This window comes from Falco rusticolus, chromosome 3 (genome assembly GCF_015220075.1).
Source record: "Falco rusticolus isolate bFalRus1 chromosome 3, bFalRus1.pri, whole genome shotgun sequence".
Taxonomy (NCBI): domain Eukaryota; kingdom Metazoa; phylum Chordata; class Aves; order Falconiformes; family Falconidae; genus Falco; species Falco rusticolus.
The window spans coordinates 102110554-102136630 of NC_051189.1; the positions used below are offsets into that span (position 1 = coordinate 102110554).

Genomic DNA, 26077 nt, shown 5'->3' on the forward strand with positions numbered 1-26077 from the left:
TGTAGCAGAGATGCACTATCAGTCTCACTGCTGAGAATGGTGCAGCCTTGTAAAGGAAGGAACACTATAAAAGGTAACGACTCACTTTTTATGATGTAGCTTTACCGCATGCACACAGCAACATTAAAAGAATGTTATTGGGAAACTAGGGAACATGAGAACTAAGGCTTCTAGTCAAAATATGAAGAACAGCTGGGCCTCACGTAGCTAACATTCAGTATTCAGTTTTAAATCTACTGTTCAGTGTATGGCCTTCTACAGATTCCCCACTCTTCAAGCCCCGTTAACTGCTAAAACAACAAAATGTCTTACAAGTGAGTCCTTCCAATAAGGGCAAGGCAGCATTACCTTCCCCACACACACTCCAGGTCAGAGTACCCCCACACACACTTTCTTAAAACTGTGGCTGAAGACACTTGCCTTGCACAAGAGCACTGGAGCAGAAAGAAAGTAAATACCATTCTCCTAAGCAGTGCCTAAATGCCTTCACCATGAAACTGAACTATTCCTCTTGCAGTTCCTTAGTCTTACTCATAACATACCTTTCAACTTCTGCAGGAAATGAGTGGAGGGCAGTTAACAGCCTCCTTTACTATGTAACCTTGAGGCTTCCCAAAAAGTGGCTTCCTTCAGTTCATCGTATGAGAAAGGGATCTAGAAAACTTATGAGAACATGCAGTGTGTCACTATGCCTGTTAAAAAACCTGGTAAAAGATGCATGGCAACTCAAGAATTTCCCTATCCCTGGTTGTCGCTGATAGTGGCTGCCTCCCAACCCAATCCCATCATGAAGTTCACAGCACTGTCTTACAGGCCAAATTCCCAACCAGCCCACGCTGTTCTTGTGTTAAGGTATCTCTACTGACATGCTAGGAGGAAAAACCTCGGGAGAACCTGCTGTTTATAGACTCCCTGCAGACTGTGGGCTGTCAGGCTTCTCCCTGTCAAAATCCTGGCTGCTAGCAAGGCAAACACTCTCTGGGAAGGAGCTGTTGTGAAGCCCCATGTGCCTGCTGCTCTGAGCCCTTGGGTCCAGTCACACTGACCCTGGGAGTGCCACCAAGGCACGAACATCTGTGGTACTTGCTACACAAGTACTAGGGATGCTTAAGTAGTTGAGCATTCCCAGGGATGCTTGTAGTGGCCGTCGCTCCTCAGCACGCTGCACAGGGCCTGGCACATGGCACGGAGCCTCCCGTCATGTGCCTGAAGAGGGCTGCGGCGGGCGAGAAGCAGCTCACGGGCTCCCGCGGGGGAGGTGCACGCACAATCCGGCTGCTCCCTGCGGGCAGGGAGCAGCGGGGCCGCCCCCGTGAGGGCTCACCGGCACCGGACCTGGCCGCAGGCCCGAGGCCGCTGCCTCCGCCCGGGGGCAGTAAACGGCCCTCCGTCTCCCGCCTGGGGAAGCCGCGGAGCGCAGCGCGGGGCCCCCAGCGAGCCGCTCGGGCAGGGCCGCGCCGCCATGCTCCCCGCGCAGGGGGACTGCAGCACCCAGCATGCCCCGCGCGTCCCGCCGACTGAGGTGCGCGGGGCCCGGCGGCCGCGCTGCCTGCCGGGAGCCGTAGTTCGCGCGTGGGTGCGGAAGCGTGTCTGCAGTCGGCAGGGTCGCTCAATAGACCCACCACTACCACCACCCCACCCCACCCCACCCCACCCCACCCCGCCCCGCCCCGCCCCGCCCCGCCCCCTACACACACCCACCCCACCCCCCGCGGCGGAACGGCGGGACAATCTCCCCCTCCGGTCTCCGCCCCCGCTCCGCCGAGCGCGCCTGTGCCTTTAAGGCCGGCCGGAAGTTCAGCACCCGGCGCCTGCGCAGACAGGCCGTGACCTCGCCGCCTGTGGGTGCCGCCGGTGACTATTGGGGCACCCCCGACACCCCCCCCCCCCCCCCGGCGGCAGCGCCAGGCTGCGGCCCCCTGCCGGGCCAGCGGGCGTTGCTATAGCGACCCGTCCCCGGGTCCGGGTCGATGGAGGGCCCGGCGGAGCGTGGCGGCGGGTCCGGCGCGGAGGGCCCGGCGGGGCTGGTCACGGAGATCCGAGCGCCGGGCCCGCGGCCGCTACGGCTGCTGGAGTGGAAGGTGTCGGTGGGAGCGGCGGTGCAGATCGGGTCGGTGCTGGCGCTGTGTGCCCCGCTGCCGCCCGCCCCGCGCCCCGCCGCCCCGCCGCCCAGCGCCGCCAGCGCCCGCCCGCCGCGGGCCGGCCCCGAGCGCAAGCTGAAGGCGGAGCGGCCCGGCGTGGTGCGGGAGCTGTGTGCGCGGCCCGGGCAGGTCATCGCGCCCGGGTGAGTGCGGGGTCGGCGCGGGGGACCCGGCGCGCGGGGGGGCGGGGAGGGTTCGCGCTCTTTCCCTGCAGCAGAGCAGGGCCCGGGCTGGCCGCGGGGAGCCGGTGACCGCCGGGCCGCGCCGCCGGTGCCACAGGCGCTGCCGGTCCCTCCCGCCGGTGCCGGGCCGGCCGCGCTGCGCTCCCCTAGCCGCGGGCGGCGGGCAGGCGGGCAGCGGCCGCCTTGTCCCGTCCGTAAGCCCCGCGTCCCCTTGAGGGCCGAGGGGCCGGGCAGCCGTGCCGTGCCGCCAGGGAAGGGCCTTCCCCAGGCTCCGCGCGGGGCAGCGCGGGGGGCAGGAGGTGGAGGAAGGGTGCGGGGACCTGAGGACATGATGCCCCAGCCCCAGCCCAGTTCCCGAGCCCGTGCTGCGCCCACAGCCCTGCCCCCGCGGGCTGCGTGCCCACCGCCGACACGCTCGGCAGTCCTTTCGGTTTAGTTTCGCGGTTCGCTGTTAGGCTGGTGCAAAACTCGGATGGCAAAGGGATCGTTGCCAGTCTACGTGCCTGTGGCTGTTTTAGCGTCTAAGGCTTGACAAATCTAAACGGCATGGCGCAGTGTGAACATTCAGAAGAGCAAGGCGTTCAATGAGAATAGTTTTAACAGTGGCTTTGTCTTGATAAGACTGTGCGTTGGTCGACTCTTAAATTGTTAATTGGCTAATAGTTAGATGGGGCCTCTCAGATTTTTAGGTTACCTTGGGTTAATTGCTTGCTACCCTGTACTTCAAGCAGTTTTTTTTCCTCAACAGGAAACCCCTGAAACGCTCTGCTTCCTCTGTTTTATGACAGCAAGTTATTTTCTTTTATTGCAGTTCTCTTGATTTTTGGGTGGGTGCAGCCAGGCCTAAACTTTCTTGATTGAAAATCACCAGTACATGCAAAACATCTGTGTGTGGAGGTGCTCTCAAATATTCAGGAAAAAAAGCTATCTGATTCTGGTTTTACCAGTCACTAATATAAGGTGTTGCAGAGGAGATAAGAGCTGTGTTTTTCTTGCTACAGAGAGCGCTATTCTTTCTAAGATAAGACTGTGGCTTTCCTTTTATGCCACATCAGCGTTCTGTAGCACGAGCAATCTTTTAATATCTGACTTAGAGCAAAGGTGCCATAAATGCTAGGTTAGACTAAAAATCTTAAAACTCCATACGCATATGAAATTCATCTTGATAGGACTGAGTAGAAGGGGAGATAACTCTATGTTGTCTTTCCACTGCATAACACTTGGCAGGAAAACCAAAACAAAAAAAAGTTTTTAACTGGTGAATTTAAACAACTTTAAAATATGCTGGGTCTGATGTAGCGGCATTTTAGGTTTAGGTTTTCTCTACGTAAGCTTTAGGACTCAAATGCAACAGTCTTTATAGAATGCTTTTACTGGATTTGTCTAGTCTTGATTAACTTTATTATAATTAGCAAGTCCTTGTTAAGTCCTTGTTTTGAGACAATTAGAAAATCAATACTGTTCTGTATTAGTGTTGTTCTTGGCTTCTAAAACATTTTTGTCTTGTACTACTAAAAGTTGGTTCTCAATATTTGACCATTGCTACACATTACATTTCTGGAATTTTGACTTTTCAGTGTGTGTTCTCTGGTGCATGCTGTACTGGTATTTACTGGGTGGATATGAAAGAAAAATTCAAGCAAAGAGGTAGAAGAAGCATGATCTAAGGGCAGTAGAGCTGGTCAGCAGTTGGAGATAACTGCATTTCTTTGGTCACTTAAACGTAGGTTTTTCTGGTGAGCATTTAATCTGTTGCCTACAGCTTCCCATTTTGTGGAATGGAAATAATAACATTTTACTACCTATCAGCAATATTTAAACATAGATTGAGGTTGTGGAGTATTAAAATAAAAATGTGATTAAGGGAGATAACATAGCTGAAATTTATTCAGTATATCCAGAAGGTAATACTTTTTTTTTTTTTTTTTTTTAAATTCAAACTATCCAAGGTGGTAGATGCCATTTGCTGCCCTCAAAAAAGATGGGTTTGGTCAGTTTAGCTCCGAATTATCTATAAACCAAATATATGTGCAAATGTTTGTCAGGTACTTAAACACTTTAGAAATACTGTTTCCATTCCAAATATTTTTCCTTTTTATTAGAACATGAGAACATAAGTTGATTAAACCTTTTTATCTGAGGGTAAATAATGTGACTAGCTAAGTTGTTTACCATGTCATTTGGGTCATCATTGTTTCTGAAAATAATTACATCCTTTAGGGCAAGGCTCTCCCTCTTAAGACGATACATGTCTAACTTTTGGTTATTTTGCTTTTATATTATGATTATTAAATCATTCAGTGCATGAAAGTAATTTTCCATATATATAGCACTTAGTTTTCTTGTAGTTTGATTTGCCCACTTTCTGGCATTGGCAGTGGTGTAAGCTGTCCCCAGGGGAGAGGATGGTATGGGTGGGCCTGACAGCCCGAGGCAGGCAGGAGGTGGCTTTTGCTTGTGCTAGCAGAGGTAGGCTTGCATCAGATGTCAAACTAGGACTTGAGAGAGGAAGATGTTTGACCTGTTAGGACTGCAAAGAGCAGGGATGACAGTGAGCAGTTAATGAAAGATCTTGGATGTTGATGAAGCATAATTTCTGTGGGTGCAGGAGCAACAAATAAAATGTCAAAACCTGCACTGCTCTGTGTATTATTAATGCCAGTTACCCATCAAGGTTAATCATTCCAAAGCTGCTACAGGTATGTCAGGATTCTGGGTTGGGTCAGTGTTTTATCTGATGCAAGTATTTACATAAGCATTTCTACTGTGAAATGATTGTCCCCTCTCAGGCCCTATTGATGGATTAGACTACTACTAAAGTCTTTTGGAAGACTACTGAAGTGAACAAAATAAAATAGTTATTACCTGTATGTTTCAACTGGATATCTTTATGTCTTACTAATAGCTTTAATAGCTAAAACTTGCATTCTTCTACAGAACATAAAGTATGTGAGTGTTGTAATAAAAATCTTGTTCAAACCTATCTAGATTCTAGTGAAGCAAAACTTGCTATCTTCTCCAAAAAGAGAAAATACAAGAAAGAGGTGGGAATTTGTTCTCTAAAACTGTAGATTTTGATTTTTCTATCAAAAACTTGTTTATATATTTAAAAAATAGATCTCCCTTGGGGTATCTAATGTCACAGAGCCTCAGGGCCTAGTTTACCAGCTAAGGTGTGGATGCTTAACCCTGGACCCCAATACTTTTCATCTTACAGTCTTCAAGGGGAATAAAATGCTGATGAATTAGTTTATTTTGAAGTGATGACACCTGTAATAAACTACAGGAAAAATAACTTGCTGTTTCAGTTATTACGAAAACATATGTGTCTATCTTGTCAAATAGTCAGTGAGCTTATTAGAGTCTACAAAAAAAGGTCCTTGCCAAACACTGAGGATTGTTGAAAAATGCTTAAAATCCTAGCTTACTATGTCTCTCACCCAACTCCTTTTTACCCTTGGATTCATTCAATATTTTTATTATATGTGTTTTGGTACGTGGCTTTCCAACGTGTCTCCTGGGTATCTTCCCCCCCCAACACACCCCCCCTGTCCCTCATACACTGTGATACTAAGGAAGCTGTCTTTTTAATACATCTGTCTTGTGTTTGCTTGAACTTGATACTGAAAAAGATCCAAATTCTAAATGAGGCGTTTCCATCCTTCATTACCTTCTTTTTCTCATCTTCCTAGTTCTCTGGCAATTAACAAATTGGGAAGCTTATGCTAGAGCAAATAATGCTGAATGTTAGAGTATAAAATCTCTTTTCTTTATGTGACCATCAATTTTCACAAAACTTGTAGGAACTTCCTTATCTAAAAGAACCAAGCTGCTCAGGTTTGGTTGGAAGGAGGCATCAGGCTCAGAAGTTACCAGTGGGGTGGTTGTAGCAGCCTTGTGTCTGCAGTGCCTGGTGCAGCTTCCTTAGGCCATGGTTTTGCAGCTGCTTCAGGCTAGTAAGAGAGCTGGCTGGAAGGGATGCTCACGCCTCTGTATGCCTCCAGCTTGCAGGGATGGGATTTGGAAATCATGTAGCTAAAGATGGCTTAGTCTTATTTTTTGGTTTGTTTTGTTCCTTTCCATCCTTCCTACCCAACCTCCTGTGAAACGGTCTATACTGCTCAGTTGCTGCAACAGCACTGTAGTGTAGGGAAAGGGAGGGTGGTTTATCCTTTCAGCAGTAGTCTGTATTTTTAGGTCAGATCAAAGTGGTTCTGTGAATGCCAGTAGAGTCATTAGGGGGATAAATGACATGTCGACACTGGAAAATAACATTATTGAAGTTGTATATGTCCCATATTGGCATTTTGTATGATAACCTTTAGTAAGGTTTCTCCTAAACCAGGGGATATTCTGCTCTGAGTTCTTACTGTAAGTTGCTTATCTTACTTGAGCTCAAGAACTTTGTCACTGTATGTGGGGATATGCAGAATCCCACAGGCCAGCAGACAGAGTGAGATAGCTCACAGGACTTTTACACATCCCATTGTCGAACTACAAGCTGGTTATAGCTCTCTTTAGAAATGTGTATGTTTGTAGATGTCTGTGCTGGAAATAGACTTTTACCCACATTGTAATGGATTATTTCATTGCTGTCTAGTTTCTTTACCGTATTTTTGAGCTTTGTGTCAATACTAGAGTTGTTTAGAAAACCACAGTCTTTTTCAAAGGCAAGTGTGCATGTTATTTCTTCTCTGAAACTGCCACGTGGTTTTCCTTAATTGTAAAACAGATAGTCTTCTGAAGAGAAGATGTATGGGCAGAAATTCTGACTGGAGGACTGTAATGAGACCTTTAAATTTTGTGCTGCGCAATACCTAGCCCTAGAACTGGAAGGGATTTGAAGGGTTTGAAGAAGGAAGAGACAGATAAGACACTTGCTTTGAATTGTCTTAGGAGTTTCTATCTTGACCTAAGACTGTGTTTTCCTTTGAGAAATCTTAGTAGTACAGCTTGCATCCCTGTGTGGAACTGTCTGGTTTGCTGACTGCATGTTTGGTGTTAACTTAAGGGCTGGCCCTGGTAGGGGTCCGAGCTGTTTGGATTTTCAAAGTCAGTCTTACCCAGTGGAAGACTCCCCTTAGGTAATCTGATGACTGAACATTTGAACTCACTGAATACGAATGAATATGGGGTAATGGTGATGAATATTTTGGGATCTCTTTTTAAGAATTATAATGGACAATTCATTGCAAGTTGTCACTTAGAAAATATTCTTACAAATATCTGTTTTGTATAGGCAAAAGTAATTAATCTAAGGTCTTCTAGCGCATGTGAATAGTTGAATGTGCAGCAGTTGCCTTTTAAAGTATACAGGGGAGCATAAAATGACTTCCTGGAAGGCAGGTAGTATTGCATTACTGTTTATGGTTCAAGGATTTTGACTATACATTTTGTCTAGGTTTTGTTTTGCTGAACCCAGACCTACGCAATAGGAAATCTCACCCTGGGGCTATAGGAGGAGGATAGATACTGTTGCTAAAAGGAGAGACTTACCATCTTCAAAAGACTTTGGACGATGGAAAGGTTCCCCCTCCTTTGTTGTGGACAAGAAAGAGCTGCCATATGTAATGTGCACTGTGAAACTGGGGTGAGAATTTCTCACTGTGTTTTGTAGAATGTCACAACAGTGCTCAACAACTGCATGTTTTCCTTCAGCATCTATATCCGTACTTCTAATGAAGAGGTGCTGCTTGTCTGGAAGGGTGAATCATTGTTTCCAGTCAGTAAAAACTCTTTCAATTGGCCTCAGACTAGCCTGTTGATGAAAAGGAATTAGCCAGAGTGACAAACACATGTCATTTCTGAGAGCTCACTGTATCTTTTCTGATGTTTTCTGAAGTGCTGGTTCTGTTGAAAAAAAGGAAGGGGGGTGTGTGGGGTGGGTGGGTGTGGCGTGGCGCAGAGGCGCTGGGGAAAGCAAATACAAAACCTGTTTCCAAAACAAAGAGCAAAGTTTTTTCTGATGGGACTGAAGGATTTAGATTTAGGGTGACCGGGCTGATGCTGGATGATTTATACAAGGTATCATTCAGAGAACCATCTAGATCCAGAAGGACTTCTTTCTGTTGTGTGTTCCTATGGAAAAGGTGGCAGTATACCATGTAGATTACTTCTTATCAACACATCAATTTTTTTGTAGTATGCCCTTTTTTAAAGAGAGGATGGGATAATGGGATATTGCCAGGCCACTATTTCACTAATAATCTTAAAAAAAACCCCAACACTTTCCTACAATTTTTTTTGAGAAAAATATAGGACATAGTGTATGGATAGGCAGTGATTTAGACATTTAGAGTAGAACTGAATAATGCTGATTTGTGTGCATTGTAGTTCTTCCTAGTTTAAAAATTGCATCCAAAACTTGGCAGTATTCAGCTGGGGTGTAAGGCAAAAGGTCTCGGTGCAGGCTGGGTGAACTGTGTGAATCCCCATTCACAGGGGAGAGGTTGAATGGGCAGTTCTAACTGAGGAAGGCATCGCTCAACAAGAAGGGAACTTAACTAACTTTCCAAGTAACTTCGCAGCTACTTATAATACCTCCCCTTTATGTGCTGAGTGGCCTTCTAAACTGTTGCACTCTAGTTTCAGAGTGTGTGTTGGGATTCTGGGCTCGTGTGATGCTGCTGGATGTCCTGACAGGCGTGCAATGTCACGTGGCTCTTGCCAAATGTGGAGCTGCTGCTCCTTGATCTAAATGCTGCTGCATAACTTGTGCAGTGTTGTTCATAATTGCTTTTAAGGATGTTAAGAGTTATTAAATTTTCCTATATAACTGTGTTCATTTGGCTTAACAGCAAGTCCCAGAGGAAAACCTATGCAGAGGGTAGTGTCACAGTAAGTTTGTCACAGTATCAATAAAGGAAAAGGAGAGGAGGAAGCTGTTACATTTGAGGATTCTGCATCCTACAGTAAGCTGCTTCACATTTTATTTGTTGTTTGGAAGTAATAGACAGAGGGACCATGATTGCTTAACTGTCTTGTTCTAAGAAGATGGTGATAAAATGTTTGGAGAAAGTGTAATGCCCGTACATCACAAGGCTCTCCCAGATTTGTTATGAAGCAGCAAAACCCACGTATATATAGCTTTGCTGCAGGCTGTGTGTGTGTCAGACTGTCTCTTCCTCGGTCATCTTTCTCTGCTTTGGTGTCCAGGCCGTGTTGGCGTTCATCTGTAGCTGCTGCTCTAGAAGTGTGCCTGCAGGTGCAGAAGGCAAACCAGATCTGTTCAGGTAATCACAGGTGATCTTGGCTGGGGGTGGGAGTGCAGTGGTAAGTTGGTCTGAGATAAGGGGAAATTGTTTGCCTTTCCCTGGAGAGGTGAGGGATCTGAGAAGGTATACACCTAAACGGAACAGAAAGGAGTCAGAGGTGGGATTAGTCCAGGACTGCTGTCACCTGGTCTTGAGGCAGTTTAGCTGTGTATACTGTTCCTTAACTGATGTGAAAGTTGAAGTGTGGCTTGAGAAGACTGCAGTTCTAGGTTAATTACTCTTCTGTCAGTTAGAAGAATGTACAGTCACAAATGCCAGTGAAGTAGGCAGTGTTTATAATATAGATGTGTATATATATCTATATATGCCACTTGGATGACTCTGATTTTTGATCCTGCTGTCGGATGTTGCTGAACCAGTGAGCTTGTCTTGAAGTGTGTGTGCTAAAAAGCTGCACTTCAGTGGTTTAGAAAATGGATACTGGGATAATGGAAACTTTGTAGAAATGTTTCCTTTGAAAGCTGCAGGTAGGTTTTCTTAGGAGCTGTACCATGCCTCATTCTTCCCTTGACAGCTTTTCCTGTGAGTGAAGTAGTTTCCCTTTTGTTAAAAAAACAAACAAACAAAAAAAACCAAAAAAACCCCACAAACAAACAAAACAAAAACAAACCCAAAAACCTTAGCATTTATTGCTTTTGCTCTGTGATTCTTATACAAGCAGGTGCTGATGGCAGTGGATTTATGAAATGCTGAGAGGGGAAATCATAAAAGATGAAATCCCTTCTTTAGTCTAACAGTGAAAATCCTGGATATTCATATTAAAACTACAGTCACAGTTCATTGGTTTTAGATTTGGATGTGTTCTTAAAGCTACTATGTTTTAACTATTTCAGAACATCTTTTATACCCTGCATAATTCTTACTTTTCTAAGATGTGTTATGTGGTAGAAGGAAGCTGGCTATGATATGTGTTATGTTTCCAGCTGTAACTGACATTAATTAAGACTATTGCTGTGATGTTTATGTGTAGAAATTGCAAATACCTCTTAGATGCTGTCAGCAGTTTGAAGTCCCATGGGGCTTTTCCAATAACGTTTCTACCTTTGGTGTAAAGTACTTATGTTAAGTGTAGTCAGGGAGTCAAAGGATGCGAGTTTACTTTGATTTTACTGTTACTGCATCAACTGGTAGTTGTCTCTTCAGTTAAGAATATGTAATCTGTGTGTAAACACAGAAGTAATTTTCCAGTCTCTATGGCCCTGTGCTGTTGGATGCAGTTCCTCAGCTCTCAACCAGAGTTGTGCTGCAAGTATTTGGGAAGTGCTGTGTGACTGCTAACTTTGCAATCAGAGAGAGGTGGCAGTGGAAATGCAAATGCATAAAATAGTAATGTCACTAGTCGACAATAACTATGGGGGCACGGACTGCGGAACAGTTTGCTGCTTCAGTGGATTATTGGGATGCGACAGCCTATTTTCTTCTCTTTACTGTTAAAAGTACTGCTTAATACTGAAGAAACAAGTTAGAAAGACATGAACTCTTAACTCTGTACTCTTGAATTCATTCTGTATGAACTTCATTGTTTTGAGGGTTTTTTTATGTACAAGTATGGAGAACTATATTCCTACCTTTAAAAAAAAGGTTTGAGTTCTCCCAAATAAGATTTTAGTTTGTTATCTCTGTTTGTTGGGTTTTTTTAATCTTGAACATTTTTAATTCATCTTTGAAAGATTCGCTAGACTTTGTGTAAGGGGCAGGGCAAACTAATTTGCTGCATTTGAACCTTGTTATTGTATGTTGTTAACTTCTGACATGGCTTTTTGAAACGTGTAAGAAGCTCTGCCCATAGATGTGTGCATGGAAGGTTAGAGAGGGTTACCTCCTTCCTTGTAATGCCAACTCTTCTCCAGAGATAAACGGAAATACTTCCTTAAGGCTTGCAAATCATGGAAATAGACTTCATGCTTAAGGCATCTTTTGGGTTATAAATAAAATCCAGAAACTCTGGGCCTGAGTTTCTCATGGCATTCATGACCTACATCTAAACCTGAACAGATGACTTGTCTGAAAAGTAGAAGAAAATGACTTTTCAGCTTTTCTGTTCTAAGATGTTTTAAAGTTCACACACACCTTAACTCATAATGGTGAATAGTTTGTGCTTAATAGAAAAAGAAAAAAAAACCACATAAAAAATCTTGAGGCCCATGATTTCCCCATTAGCTTTGGAGAGCTGAGATGATGCCTTGAAGTGTGAACCTAAGCTTTCACTTGCAGCAGCTGTTATTATATAGTTACTGTAATTAGAAAGGTGTCTTTATCCTGATGTTTGCATCATGCTAGGATAGGGCATGGGTTTGGGGAGTTTTTTGTTTGTTTTGGGGGGGTTTATCAAAATGGCTCCTTGGTTGGGTGAGGCCTTTGGGGCTTATGCATTTTTGAAATACAGCCTTCTCTGCTTGCTTGTTCTGGAGTGTAAATCAAATGAATTCTGTAGAGAACTGATGAGACAAGTCTCTTGCAACATCTGGAGGAGACTGCAGGCCGTGTGTTGCCCATAGCAGCAAGGGCCACATGTACTTGTCATTCTTGGTATTTTTAATCAAATGTTCAAGGACTCTCTTTGCTTCTTTACAGATATTGATGAGGGTTAATTCAATAAATCAATACAATGGGTTAAATATCTAAACTGTTACATGGTGACTTCAAGGCAATTAAGGCTTTGAAAAATCCTTGCTACAGAACTGGAATCCTATGTAACAGAGGGTGTAGTTTGGTGTAAATTGCACTTGAAGGCTCTTTGTGGTGGTTCTAAATGCTGCAGCCACATACCACAAAATGTTCTGGTATAAGCTAACAAAAATACCACTGTTTCACAAATTTATGTAAATTAAACTGTAGAAGCAGGCTTTAAGTTGAATCATACTTCATCTGTCTGCCGTTCTAGTCTTACGACAGCTAAAAGATTGTGTACTCTTATTTGTTCTAGATCAGTTGGTTGATCCAGTAATAATTGGTATTAGTAATCATTGATCTGAGATGTGTTTAGTTGTTATTTTTGCCCCTTGACAATTTGCCATTTACACCCCCTCAAGCATGCTGCAAAAGCTGCCTGGGGGCTTTTGTTCACCTGTACACCAGAATTGCATTTTGCTGCATTTGTATGGGTTTACATCTTTTAATGCTAATTGCAAGGGCATATGGCATCAGATTGAGAACAGTGGCTTTAAGGATGACGGCTTGGGGTATGTGACTTTGTGGTATTTGACATCTTTGTTTATCCCAAACTAATCTGAGGACACCCAGCAGTCTCTTGGCTTTTGAGAGATACTTGTGAGATACAAGCAAGTGCAGGGCAGTAGCTTTGTCTTACAAATTTTGTCTGTTTTCCCATTCTCACCTTTGAAAAACTGCTATATTTTCTATGCCAGTGCATGGTTTCTTGAAAGACTTTGTTAATAAATAAAACTTACATCTCCATGGCACAGAGATGTTCAAGCTAGTCTTGAACAGATCAGTGAAATAAATGCTGGCAAAGTGGCCTCGTTAGTGTGGGGAGAAAATGGGAGTTGTTGAAAGTGCCTCTGCCCTTCCCCAGTCTTGGCACTGTTTGTAAAAACGTTTGCACCACTGATCTTTTCGCATCAGTCATCCTTGCTGGACTCCTCTATCAGCTGCTCTGAGACTTTAAATCGAGCAAAAAGCCTGGTTAGTCCTTCTACCTTGGGAGACTGAAATAGTCCTTTCTGGAAGTGCCAAAGGAAGGGGTGGGCTTTCAGAGGAGACAGGGTGGGGGGAAAAGAAGGTAAGCCATTGCCCTTCTTTGGCAGCAAGCTACTGGAGCAGTTGCTTCTGGAAGTGGAGCCAAGCTATATCAGAAGGCCACAGCTAGCGTGCTAGTTAGACTAGTTCTGAATAACAGAGATAACTGGGTACCTTTAAGGTACAGCTCTGTAGTTTTCTTCAGTGAAGTGATCTGATGGCCATTGTATTCGTGTGCTGCAGCTGGCTGATCCCCCAGCTGCAGGTAGGTGTTCTCCTCCATAAGTCAGCTCAAGAAGTTCTTGCTCCTGTCCTTCTATAACTCTTGCACTTGCTACCGTCATTCTTTGCTGCTGAAAGTGTTAGATCATGCTGAAAAAACCCCAGATTTAAAAAATAATAAAAACTTTAGGGGATTGCTCTTTTGTTTGTGATGGGTTCACTGAAGTGAACCAGTTAACAGGTTGCTACAACTGAGGAGTTGCAAACTGTAGCGTAGCTATAAGAACTTTACATGCTGGCTTTCCTGCTGTAGTTAACCTACTGGGAACCACAGCCATGGTTGTGCTTGATACAAAATTCTTACATTTGGAGTCAGCACTAATGACCAGGCATTAGAATTGGCAAAGGCATTGACTTCCTCTGTTAATTAAAGCAAAATGCTTGTGTTGGGTTTCATGAAAGCTTTCCTTTTTTTTTTTTTTTTTTTTTCCTTTCCCATGCTGCTGATTGAAAGCAGATATTGCTAAAAGACTTTGGTTTAGAAACAGTCAAAATATGTAAGTATGGAAGCACTGGGAGAACAGTGATAGGCTTATGGTCATCAGCATCCTGAGGCTGTTAGTTAATGTCCCTGTCCATGACTATTGCAACAAAAACAAAATTTTGCTATAATGGCACACCTAGTATCTCTGTTTCTTATTAAAAGCACATCTGGAAAGAATGTGAGTAAGATCCTGGAGTGGGTTTCTTTATTTACTTGTTCAAATTTCACTTAAATCCCATTGTATTTTGATACTTAAAAGAAACTGTGTGAGCAGTTCGCTGTCCTGTTGCAGCCCTTTGGCTCTCAGGGTGCATGTTGGAATGATCTACACCCTTCACAGCCTCCTCCCAAAAAATGTGTGCCTTTCACAGCCCAGCAGCTCATCCTTAGTTCCTGACTCACTTGCATAGTTGTGACTGTAAAACTGAAAAAAACATTTTGCATGTTTTGTGGCAGTTTTCCTTGGAACGTTATTGTTTTAAGTAGCTGATGAGCTCTGCTTATCACCAAGTGGGTCCTGGAGAAGTTTTGGGAGAAAGAGGAGGATGCTGTTAATGCTGCCAGCAGTAGAATATATTGTAATTCTTAAGATTTGGGTGGGGGGAAATCTGTTTCTTCTCTCCAGAAATGGAGTAGGGAGTGGCTCTGTTCAAGTGGGTTTTACTCATGACCCAGAGAAGAGAACAAGCAGAAACCAGAACCCCTATTTGGTATGTGTAGCCATTTAAAAATAGACATGCACACTTTGATTCAGCTTGCTCTTATCTGATAATTGTCTTGGATCTTGGCCACTATATCTTGAAAGTCCCTCACTTCCAGCAGTAAAAGGAGTGTTTCCAGTCCTGAAACTCAAAAAGGTAATCTAGCTTGAGTTCCATGTTTGTTCTTCCATAGTATAGTCCTTTTTAGTAATTAAAGCATATGTGCAAAAATTTTAAGTGAATAAAATACCTAAGTTTGCTTAAACCTTAGTATGAGTTCAGGCCTTCTTTCTGCAGCATTAAGTAGTATGTGGGGGTTTTGGGGTTTTTCCTCTGGGAGAAGTCTGCTTAAAATCCTGACAGCTGTACTTGAAACTTGACCGGCTTGGTAATATGGTGTTCAGAAGTTTGCCAGTGCGCTGGAGTTCTTCCTCTGCTCTTTGTGTTAAATGTCATAACAGGGAATGGTGTGGCAGAGGGCTTGGTATCATGTACTTATCTCCAGCAAGCATCGTAAAATTAAGTGTTGTGGTCATATTTAAGTGTGCAGGGGCAGAACTGATACTTAGTGGTGCTGTTTGGTATGTGATAAGGCGTAGTGGTGCTGTTTAGGAACAGTATTGATAAATAATTTAGTACTCATAATTTTCTTGAAAGAATTTCTGCTCTGTTAAAATCAAAAGGATTAGTTGATGTGTACCTGTATGTGAATGGAAATGCTTGTATGCCTGAATTTGAATCATACTTCAGCCCAGGAGTATACCAGCTCCTCCGGTCTCATTCCTGGAATGTGACGTTACCTTGGATGCAAAGCAGAGAATGCCTGAAGATATTTTGGCTTCTAAGCTGGCATCAAAAGATGCAAGTTTGCTCCTGAACTGCTGAAAACCAATTAAACTGGGGTAAAACTTCAGTCATTGTAAACTCTTACGCACACTGCTGTAGCTTGTTTCACGGCAGGGTTGGGGGTGGCCTCTTAGGTGTTTTGTGTAGTTTCAGGTTCCTACACTGAACACGGGTTGAATATGAGCAGTCCTGACGTGGTCGTTAGTGTGAGTTAGTAGCATGAAAAGAAGGAGTTTAGCTGTGAACCAAGGTAAAAGACAGCAAGACAGACATACTGTCAGAGGGAAGCTCAAATGAAGTAACGCAAACACAGGGGGATGAGAGGACAGCTAAATAATCAAACAGTGGATTGCCAGTAGCGACGGGCCACAAAAATAGCTTGTCTTACCCTCAGCACAGGCATTAACTGCAGTTTTGTTAGCAATCATTGGTTTTCTGATCATTGAGAAATGGCTGACACACTGGAAGTGAGCAGTTGCAGATGTAATTTGGAAAGTGGGTTTCCTTTTGGAATTCCCAAATGCTTAATAGTCAACAGTATGAATGAGAGATGTAAGCATGCAAAGCAGTTTTCTTCCTGGTGCTGTCTGCTTACTGCAATGCAGACTTGAACCTAAAGAGAAAACACTACAACCAACTCATGAAAGAGCTTGGATTTTGTTTTTTTAGCTGCTTGACTTTTTTTATTTTTCTGCGATACTAGAGAGATGCTGCAGGTCATAGTCACAGAGTTGGGGAAATTTTGTGGTAGCTAAACTATATCTATTTATTAGAGTTTAAAAAAAAAAAAAGCTTAGTCTGAAAGATCAGCTCTTTCAACTGTATTAAGAGAATTCTCCCCCCCCCTTTTTTTTTATGGTGAATGTTGAAGTAATTGAGAGAAAACAAATTATGAGATTTTTCAAGACCCTGAATTTCGAGAACTGAATTTTAATTAAAGGAGTACTTCACTTGGATCATTCAACTGAAAAACATATTTTGTCTTCTAAGCGGTTTGGAATATTAAAGGTCACACTTCTCTGCATTTCAAGCTCCACTTTCTGGTGTGTTTTAGCCTTTTGCATGTCTTTATTGCAAATTGTGGCAATCCAAGGCTTAAGGTCAAAATTTAATATATTTTTGTGAGAAGACTGAAGCAATGTATGTTTCTATCATGACACAAAAAAAATAATAATAAATAATAACGGAACCATCATGGAATTCATCCCCCCACGCCGGGCCCTGTCAGGGCCGCCCCTGGAGCCCTGGGCTCAGCTCTGGGCCCCTCGCTGCCAGAGGGACGCTGAGGGGCTGGAGCGTGTCCAGAGCCGGGCAGGGGCTGGGGAAGGGGCTGGGGCACAGGCTGAGGGGGGAGGCAGCCTGGAGAGGAGGGGGCTCGGGGGGGCCCTGATGGCTCCCTACAGCTGCCTGACAGGGGGCTGTGGGCAGGGGGTCGGTCTCTGCTCCCAGGGAAGGAGCGACAGGAGCAGAGGGAACGGCCTCGAGCTGCGCCAGGGCAGGGTTAGGGTGGGGGTGAGGGGACATTTCTTCCCTGGAGGGGTGGTCAGGCACCGGCACAGGCTGCCCGGGGAGGGGGCACCCGCACTGGGGGCGTTTCAGAGACGTGTGGATGTGGTGCTTGGGGACAGGGTTTAGGTGGCCTGGGCAGTGTTAGGTTTGCAGGTGGGTTTGATGATCTTAAAAGTCTTTTCTAATCAAAATGATTCTCTCCTTCTAAAGTTTCCATATTTGAATGTCATTACTGTGTAGCTCAGTATCATATTAATGGAGAATCATATCTAATTGAATATAAACTGTTTCTGGACAAACACCACTTGTTTTGTTAATATGCTAAAGGCCTTTGCTAAACTAAGGTTAGAAACTGACATGAATACATGCTTTGGTGACTTCTAAAGGCGTGAAATTGAATAATTTAAAAACTTGGAGTCTTTTTCCCCATTTTGGGTTAAAAACATATATCTTAGGGGGCTGACACTGAAATCATAACCAGAAAGGATTCTTTGAACTCTTCCTATCTGCGGTCATTAATCTAAGTGTCTGAAATCAGCCTGCAGTAAACTGAACGCCTACATCTTTTTCAGGGGTGTCCTGGTGAGGCTGGAAGGATGCAGCCATCCTGTGGTTATGAAAGGCTTGTGTGCAGAGTGTGGCCAGGACCTGACTCAGTAAGTATGCTCAGCATTTTTGTCCAGCTTCTCTTCGTTTGTGATTAAGGATCCAAGCTCTGCCTTCTCCCACTTCGTAGAGTGGTTTGGCTTGGAAGGGACCTTAAAGATCATCTAATCCCAACCCCCTGCCATGGGGACACCCTCCACCAGCCCAGGTGGCTCAAAGCTCCACCCAGCCTGGTCCTGAGCCCTGCCAGGGATGGGGCACCCACAGCTGCTCCGGGCAGCCGGTGCTTCACTGCCCTCACAGTGAAGAATTTCTTCCTTGTATCTAATCTACATCTGCCTTTTTTCAGTTTAAAGCCATTGCCCTGTGTTCTTTCACTACATGCCTTTTTACAAAGTCTCTCTCCAGCTTTCTTACAAGCCCCCTTTAGGTACTGAAATGCTGCTGTAAGGTCATCTGTGCTTCTCCATTCTGAGTCTTGGTATTTGTGAATCGTATATATAAGGGTGACCGAAGCTGTAGATATTAGTAGGGAGGGAGAATATTATTTGTACTGCCTAACATAAGTAGGTCTACTCAGAGTGCTCCTATAAGGAAAGTTGAGAGGGAGTTTCCTCTAAAAGGTAAATTTCAGCACAAAGCACTCTTTCACGTTTGCTGCTGCTTCAAAAAAAAAAATCTGTAGAGAACGACTCACAGAATTGTTGCTTAAAGTTGAGTGGTCTGAATATATTAATTCTTGATCACATTATTAGTAGTGTAATCATTCAATAACCTGTGTTTTTTAACTGAAAAATTGTAGGCAGGAATCTGTGTTCCTTGTGGGTAAAACCAACATGTGAAGAGGAAATAGGCAAGATCTGTGCCACTGTTGCAAAGTGTCTTAATTTACGTTTGCTGTTTACACAAGGCAATTGTTTTGTCACCCTGAAATTTTCAAATATGCCCCCTCTTTCTCTTTATATGTCACAATAGTCACAGATACATTATTTAGAATTCTATTTCCTTCTAGCCATTACAAGGATTCATAACAAGGGATATGGGTGAATAAGACGCCATGTGGGTACTTGAGTTACAGCTCATGTTACAAATTTATGACTTAATAACTGTGCATGCTTGCTTTCTGTGGAGATAAATGTAGGGTAACTTACTACCTTAGGTAGAAAATGTAAAGAGCTTACATACAGACGAATTCTCATCACAATGTATCCTGCTTTGCTTTATATGTACTAGTAACTGAGGGTAAAAAGTTCTAAGGTGCATCAACAGTGACTTAATAACCCGAGAGTCTTATCTGTATAGGTGTAAGTAACTGTGAGGTAATATCAGTCTCATTCGTGTGACCTTGCTTCATTTGTACTGTGTCTGAACAGGAGCTAGCTTGTCTCCAGTGCTTTAAATTTAAGGCTTCAGAACTGGTTTCAATTTTTTTTGTGAAATAGTCTGCCATGGAACTAAAGACATTTAAGCCTTAGGCCAAAAATAAAGCAAATTGAAAAGATGATTGTTTTTCTCTTTTGCTCTGTCTCATTGCTAATATAGTTGGTAAAGAGAATGCTTCTTATGTATATCATATTACTAATTCAACAGCTATTGTCCAAAATGGACTATATAGTAGCCTGGATTTTAGAAATAAATATTGCATGCTCACTTCATTTGAAAGGAAATACTTCGGTTTCACTTTAATTCATACCTGCTATTAAGAATTGTTTTGTGAACATTATCCCATAAGCCAGCGCATTGAATATTTAAAATGTTTTGCAATATGTAGCCCAGTTAATGGTTGGATATAACTTCTAATGAAAAGTTGACTTAATATTTTGTAAACAAGTGTTTTTTGGCAAAACAGCAAACCCAGCAAAACGTTAGGATAATAGCAAATAGGGTTTTGCCTGCCTTGAATACTTGATTTTGAGGGTTGAATACAGTCACATCTAAGTCTTGCTTTACTGCTGCTATTTCATTAAAAATCTAGATAAATTCAGGGTATGCAGTGAATTCAGTTCTCTCAGTTAATACTCCTCTACTTCAGATGACTTCCTTTTGTATAAAATGGCTTATACATCTGGAAGAATGTGTTAGGTCTACCGAGCCTGTATCAGAAGGCAATTCAAAAGCATCAGTACTTTTCTTGCTCAAAGAAAAGTGAGTACAGCCAGTTTACCCTCAGCTTGTTGGGTGTTAAGTCCATGGTGCATCCTTTCTGTTCAACAATTCTTACGCTGATTCAACAAGTTGTCTTAAAACAGTTCATCTTTTTTAAAGGCTTATTTAAATACTGTTCAGCGTTACATGTAAGAGGTGTTCTGAACTCTGAAGCAAAGGATGTAGGATGCTAAAATGTGCATGTAAACTTTGGACCAAGTGAAATCTGTCTTTCGTTTCTGGGTGTCAGCGTTTCCAAACACTGTGGTACAGTAAAAGCATATCTGTCTCTGATTGTGTCTGCCTCAACACAGCTCAGTACCACTTTTTTCCTTGGGAGCTTGCTTGTTGTGAAGTGAAAACTGGGTGAAGTTTAACCCTGGCTGTAGGTCTGATACCAAATTTTGTCCTTGGTAGGACAGGTACTTGGGAGAGTGAAAAGATGTGGATGTGTCACATAGGAAAAAATTTGTATGGCAGTATTTTTTTAATGTTGGTGAACCATAAATAATGTCTTTAAAATTAGGAATCAGTTCCCAACAAAGTGATCTGTGTAAGCTGGAAGCTAGTGATACTGACGCTAATGTGGGGTTAGTTTGTCAGTTTTTAGGGAATGTCATACTTGTGTGTATACAGATGCATGCACTCTTATATACAAGGGTGATAAATATTAATACATACAGAATATATATCTGTATATACATGCATCTGTATCACATAGATATATATACAAGTAAGACTGTATAATGTACACATAAATAAAATAAATACAGGCACACACACGTAGTCCCTCATTCTGTTTGTGCCAAAGGGAAAAGCATGTATGGGGACTTTTTGGATGCTTTTCTTGAAGCAGCAGTGACACATAAGTTACTGTGCTGTACCTGAAAAGTAACTTTACCTGTCCTTCGCTTCAATTTATTTCATAGTCTGTCTTGGAGAAAAGTAGATAATTGGATGCTGTGGTTGCAAAAAAAGGAAAGGAATAGTTTTTAAATTTTAATGGTTTGGTAGTTATGCTGTGTTTATAACTTTTCTAAGGCAAATCAGTACATGGATGCCAGTTTCATCTTACTATCGTTTTTCATGAAATAGTAATATGGAAGCATAATTACAGTGGCTTCTTGCAAGGTTTTTATGGTGAGCTGCTTTGATCTGTTTATCCATTTTATTCAGTAACTTGCATTAACAATAATTTGACAGAGTATATTAGTCAAAATAGCTCTTTTTAATCCTGTTTTTTTTGGTGGTGACTAGTTCGATGCTACATACTGGCATTCAGCTTTTCACTAAACTGTTACTCTCTCTTTTGATGCTTCTGTTCCCTGTGTGATTAGGATACGAAGCAAGAATGGAAAGCAGAATATGCCATTATCCACAGCAACTGTGTCTATGGTTCACAGTGTCCCAGAACTGAAAGTCAGCTCTGAGGTAAGTACTATCATGCTTTCTTTATTCATACCTTTCACTGTAGCTCCACAGTTGAGAAGCTTGGTTATAGCAGCTTCTTCAATGTTGTGTGTATTTCATACAGAAAGTTTGGCTTCCCTTTTCAAAGAGAAATTTGCTGTTGAATATCAGTAGCCCAGGGATTTTGTGTGTTTATTGTAATGCAGATTGATTGTTACCAGTTTTCATAGTGTTCTTTTAGAGCTGTCCGCTGAAAAGATGGCGCTTCTGTCACAGCAGCCTGAAAACTTCCTACTTCAGTGATTTTTGTCTCTAAGAATGAGCAGTTTGTGGAAAGTTCAGTTTCCACTAACTGAAATGTGTTCAAAGCTTGCAATGTCTTTGAAAACTAGCTTCGCCTTTCACCTTGAAGTTGGTCTCACAAAATATAGTAAAGCTAGTATGTTTGCAACTTAGCTGTACATTAAATTTATTTAATTACTTTTCAAATGTTACATTCAGCTAAGTTATCAAAATATGCCTGTTCATATAGCGGTTTCTTTTAGAGGAAAAAGCATGTTTCTTTTGAAGGTAAACATTCTATTTATTTTCCTTACCAACTTGATCTTTTCTTACCTTTTTATGTTACTGCTTGCTCTTTTTTTGTAATTCTTTAAAGAATACCATGAGGAGAAAAGTGAAGATATAAGTGGCTAGAAGTGTCCCCACCATAGAGGAGTGTTTCAAAGGGTGCTTTGCACTCAACTCCTGCTTCTTCATAATGTTCCACTTAACTTTGCTTTTAAGTTTAGCTGTCTTGTGGGTAACACTGCAGCTTGCTATGAGAAGGGGTTTAAATTGAATGCAGAGCTTAATGTGGTACTTCAGAAGTTTGTAAATATGCATGAGGAGTAAACTTCAACTCAGATTTCCTGGGTATAAGGTCTTTGATATCAGTGGCCACATAGAACCACACAATCTATTTACGTCTGAAGGCATATATTCTTTAATCTTAAACTGACAGTGAGAATCATTTCTGTCGTTAGCAGCTTCAGATTTATACTCAGCCTAGTGTTGTCAGCCATATTGTACGTAATTGAATCAAGATTGCTGAACACAGCAGCGAGAGTTTTCATACCTACTGATGAACTTAGCCTTTGTGTACCCAAAGCTACTGCTATTTCCTCTCAAGATTCTTAGCCTTAATGTGGTGGGTTTTTATTTATTAAATGTGGATGTTGTTGTGTTGAGTTTATCGATTTTTAAGAGTTAGTATCACAAAGATCTGGGAGTAGACTGGGAGTATTTTTTTCTGTAGAAGAATTGCTGACAAAGATGCCATCACTACAGTTACATTGAAGCATCGTTTCTTATGCAGTTTGTAGCAGAACTTCTCAAGTTTACAATAGACAAAAGGCAATAAACCTAACTTTATTTCTTCTAAGATAAGCTTCATTGTGAATATTTTGTTACAGCAAGCTGAGCAGCTAGGAAGAGAAGATCAACAGCGGCTTCATCGAAATCGAAAACTGGTGCTCATGGTAGATCTGGACCAGACATTGATCCATACTACAGAACAGCACTGCCAACAAATGTCTAATAAGGTAAGTATTAGGTGTTGGCTTTCAAGCCAAAGTAACAACAGGAATATTTCTAACCATAGTTACACGATGGTTCTTTAAGAAAACATTCTGTGGTTAGGTAAAACAGTAGTTGAAGAATAACAAAATGAGAAACAAGTCTTCTGAGATATGGTCCTTCTTTCTCTATGTTTAAATTGATGTTTTTCTTCTAGTTACGCTTTCCTGCACTTTTCCATTCCAGTCACTTTAAGCAACAAGTTTCAGGTAGCTATTTTTAATCTCTGCTTTCCTTCCTCTACAGCTCACAAGCAGAGTACTCAGTAATGAGACTTCTTTCCCTCCAAGTCTGAGGCAGTTACAGTGAATTACTGTTTGAACTCCCTTTTTGAGTAATCCCGTGTTTTACTACATCTGTCATTCCATGAATATGTCTAGTGATTTTTTTTCCTTCAGTTTTGTTTTGGGGCAGAGGGAGAATGACAGTGACACAGTTTCAGTGTTGCTGTTTAATTTCTTCATGCAACACTTGTTATTGAGTTGGTATGGACTATTAGCTTGTAACATTTCCTGTCTGGAAACTTTAACACAAGAAGCATGTTGGAATGTATCTGTAGTGTCTTGTACAGGGGTATGCAAATTTAAACGAGTGTCATCTAAACTACAGTTGTTTAGTTCCTCTTTCTTTTCTTCTGCCACTCTAATGTGTTCAGTAGGTTCAGCATGTGTTCACACCTGCTAGCAAAGAACAAGCTGTAAATGTAAATTGCAATTGAGAAAAAGAGGAAGAGTGAACATTCAGCCTAAAGATTAAAAAAATCTTGTGTATTTGAAAGGCTATGTCTTCATCTGTATAAATGATGGTCTGAAAAGAAACATTTTAAAAAACTGAGAATTTTATTTTTTTTTTTTAACTGGAGTCTTTATGTGCAAATTTCCTTCCTGGTTTGCTATCTGATGGTATGTTTCCATAGACATAATAGTATTGATTTTCATCCAGCAAAGTCTTTTCTCTGAGTTTAGTATGTTTGGAAACTAATATCTGAGTGAAGTTCACTAAGTAGTACTGATAGGAGTGAGATCCTGAACTTTCTGAGAAGTTTCTCAATCTGCTTTATTCAGATTGGTTTGCTGTAAGTAAAGGTTTGAATGAAAGTTACCTTGGTCATAAACTTCAACAGTGCAGCTTCCTGCATTGGAAGAACTTAGTGTTGGACTGTCTGACAAAGAGCAAAAATGTGCTTTGGATTTTATTCATCCACATAATCTCTGTGGCCGAAACTTGCTTTAGCCTAGTCAGACCAAATAAAAGTAGTGGAAGCGATGGAAGAGGGCACTTCTGGAATGCTGGCATTTTTGTTTAGTATTTTGATAATATGAAACATGCTTTTTCTTCTAGGGAATATTTCATTTCCAGTTAGGTCGAGGTGAGCCTATGTTGCATACTCGTTTACGTCCTCATTGTAAGGAATTCCTGGAAAAAATTGCCAAGCTGTACGAATTACATGTTTTTACTTTTGGCAGCAGACTCTATGCACATACAATTGCAGGTGAGTATATGTTACATCTAACAATATTTGTGTAATCAGCCTTCATACTCATATAACTAGTTTTCTTTCTGTGGTTGTTTTCAAGTATTTGTTCTTTGCTTTGTGCAAAAACTTCCTAAATCGTCCTGTAAGCAGAATTCTTGGCTCATTTACAAGACGGTGCCTATATGGCCTGTAACTTTAGAAATAATCCTTTTTTTCCCATCAGACATGCTTTTTTTGCTTCCCTGATGGTTAGAGAATCATTGTGGCATGACAGCTAGTGCCTTCCTGTTGAATTAAGTTAGAAATGATGCTGATGGGCTCTAAAAATAATCTGCAACATCACTTGTCTTAGAAACCTAAAGTAACAGTTCCATAAAAATCAACAACATGAAGTTATATCCCCTTGTCCCTCCCTATCCCCTCCCACACTGTGTTTGCAGGACAAACAAAGGAAGTTTGGCTGCTGTAAATCAATTTACAGCAGTTCTGTTTGCTGAGATGTGCTTATTTGAGGAAGGTCACAGATCTAGCAGTATTCTCACATATTCTTCACAAGAACTTAGCAGTATTTTCTCCTAGTAACTGAAAACTGGCATTTAAATTTTAGTTATAGTAGTCTGTGGTGCAGGTCCTTGGCTGAAATGTTTTATTTTTTCCAACAGGCATAAAAGAAACCTACCCTGTTATGCAAGCATAGGGGCCAAATTCATGTTAGCAGTGTGACCGTGTGTTTAAACTGAAAAATTGGCTTTCGCCCCATCTTCAGCCTTCCTTGACAGAATAGCTTTTTCACCTCAGATTTTCCTTTATTAAGTCTGTTGGACTAAGACAATATAATTAACAATGGTTTAGGTTATGACTCTGCATGTCAAACTGTCCTTGCTGCTGTGGTGTGTCTCAGCTGTTTTTAAGTTGTCTCTCACATCTGCTTTTTTTTGTGTCATGTTGCCCCAAGTGCCTTGAGCAACGCTATCCCGATGATCCTGCTTCTTGGCAAGAAAGGAAGATTCCAAAACAGTTAGAGAGCTGACTGTTCTGTTTAGCTCTAGAACAGTTTAGAAAAAAAGTAGTGTAATTCCAGAATTCTTTATGCTTGTTAAATAAGCCATAGAAGATGCTTGTAATGACAAATTCAAGACACCTCTGTAATCAGAAAGCGATACCTATTTGTGGTCTCCAACTAATTCTTCTTGAAAAAAAGTTCAGGAGAGGCATGTCCTGTCCTGCCCATCCAAGTGAACGTTTCCACATCAGTCAATATTCATTGGCCCAGTTGTTTGAAGAATCTTCCTAAAGCTTTGTCAGTCTTGCTGTTGGATCACACGTTGTGTACTGCTAATGCATTAACACTTTAGTACCCTGCTGTTCTTAGAGCATGGTTATTTCTTGTGTAGCAAAAAGAGAAGGGTTTTTTACACACTAGGTTTAACTACCTGGTGGTAAGAAAGTGGGTGGACAGTCTTCCTCACTTGGATCTGTGTGCCAGATCTGCATGTGGCCTGAGGTCAGAAGACTTACAGCAAATATGCTTCAGAGCCAGGGAGAAGAATGGCTTGCAGGGGTAGTTAACTCATTATATCTGAGTGCTTTGTCAGTGATTGATCTTCTTTCAATGTGTGATTTGGTCCTGTATTTGCTCATTTTAATCTCTCAGCTAAAATTTGGATTACCCGCAGTTGCCCAGCTGGCACAGACTGATACTTA

The 26077-nt window shown here is 42.1% G+C and overlaps 1 protein-coding gene across 1 annotated transcript in view; it reads left to right on the forward strand.

Annotated features, from left to right (window-relative positions):
- Positions 1-1889: 1889 nt before the first annotated feature.
- The window catches only part of CTDP1 (CTD phosphatase subunit 1), a 111474-nt gene continuing 87286 nt past the window's right edge, over positions 1890-26077 (forward strand). The window contains exons 1-5 of the mRNA XM_037379542.1: positions 1890-2284; positions 17691-17774; positions 21207-21300; positions 22734-22862; positions 24238-24388. Of these exons, the coding sequence (XP_037235439.1) occupies positions 1971-2284; positions 17691-17774; positions 21207-21300; positions 22734-22862; positions 24238-24388 (772 nt within the window). The 5' untranslated portion in view covers positions 1890-1970. The remainder of the gene's footprint in view (positions 2285-17690; positions 17775-21206; positions 21301-22733; positions 22863-24237; positions 24389-26077) is intronic.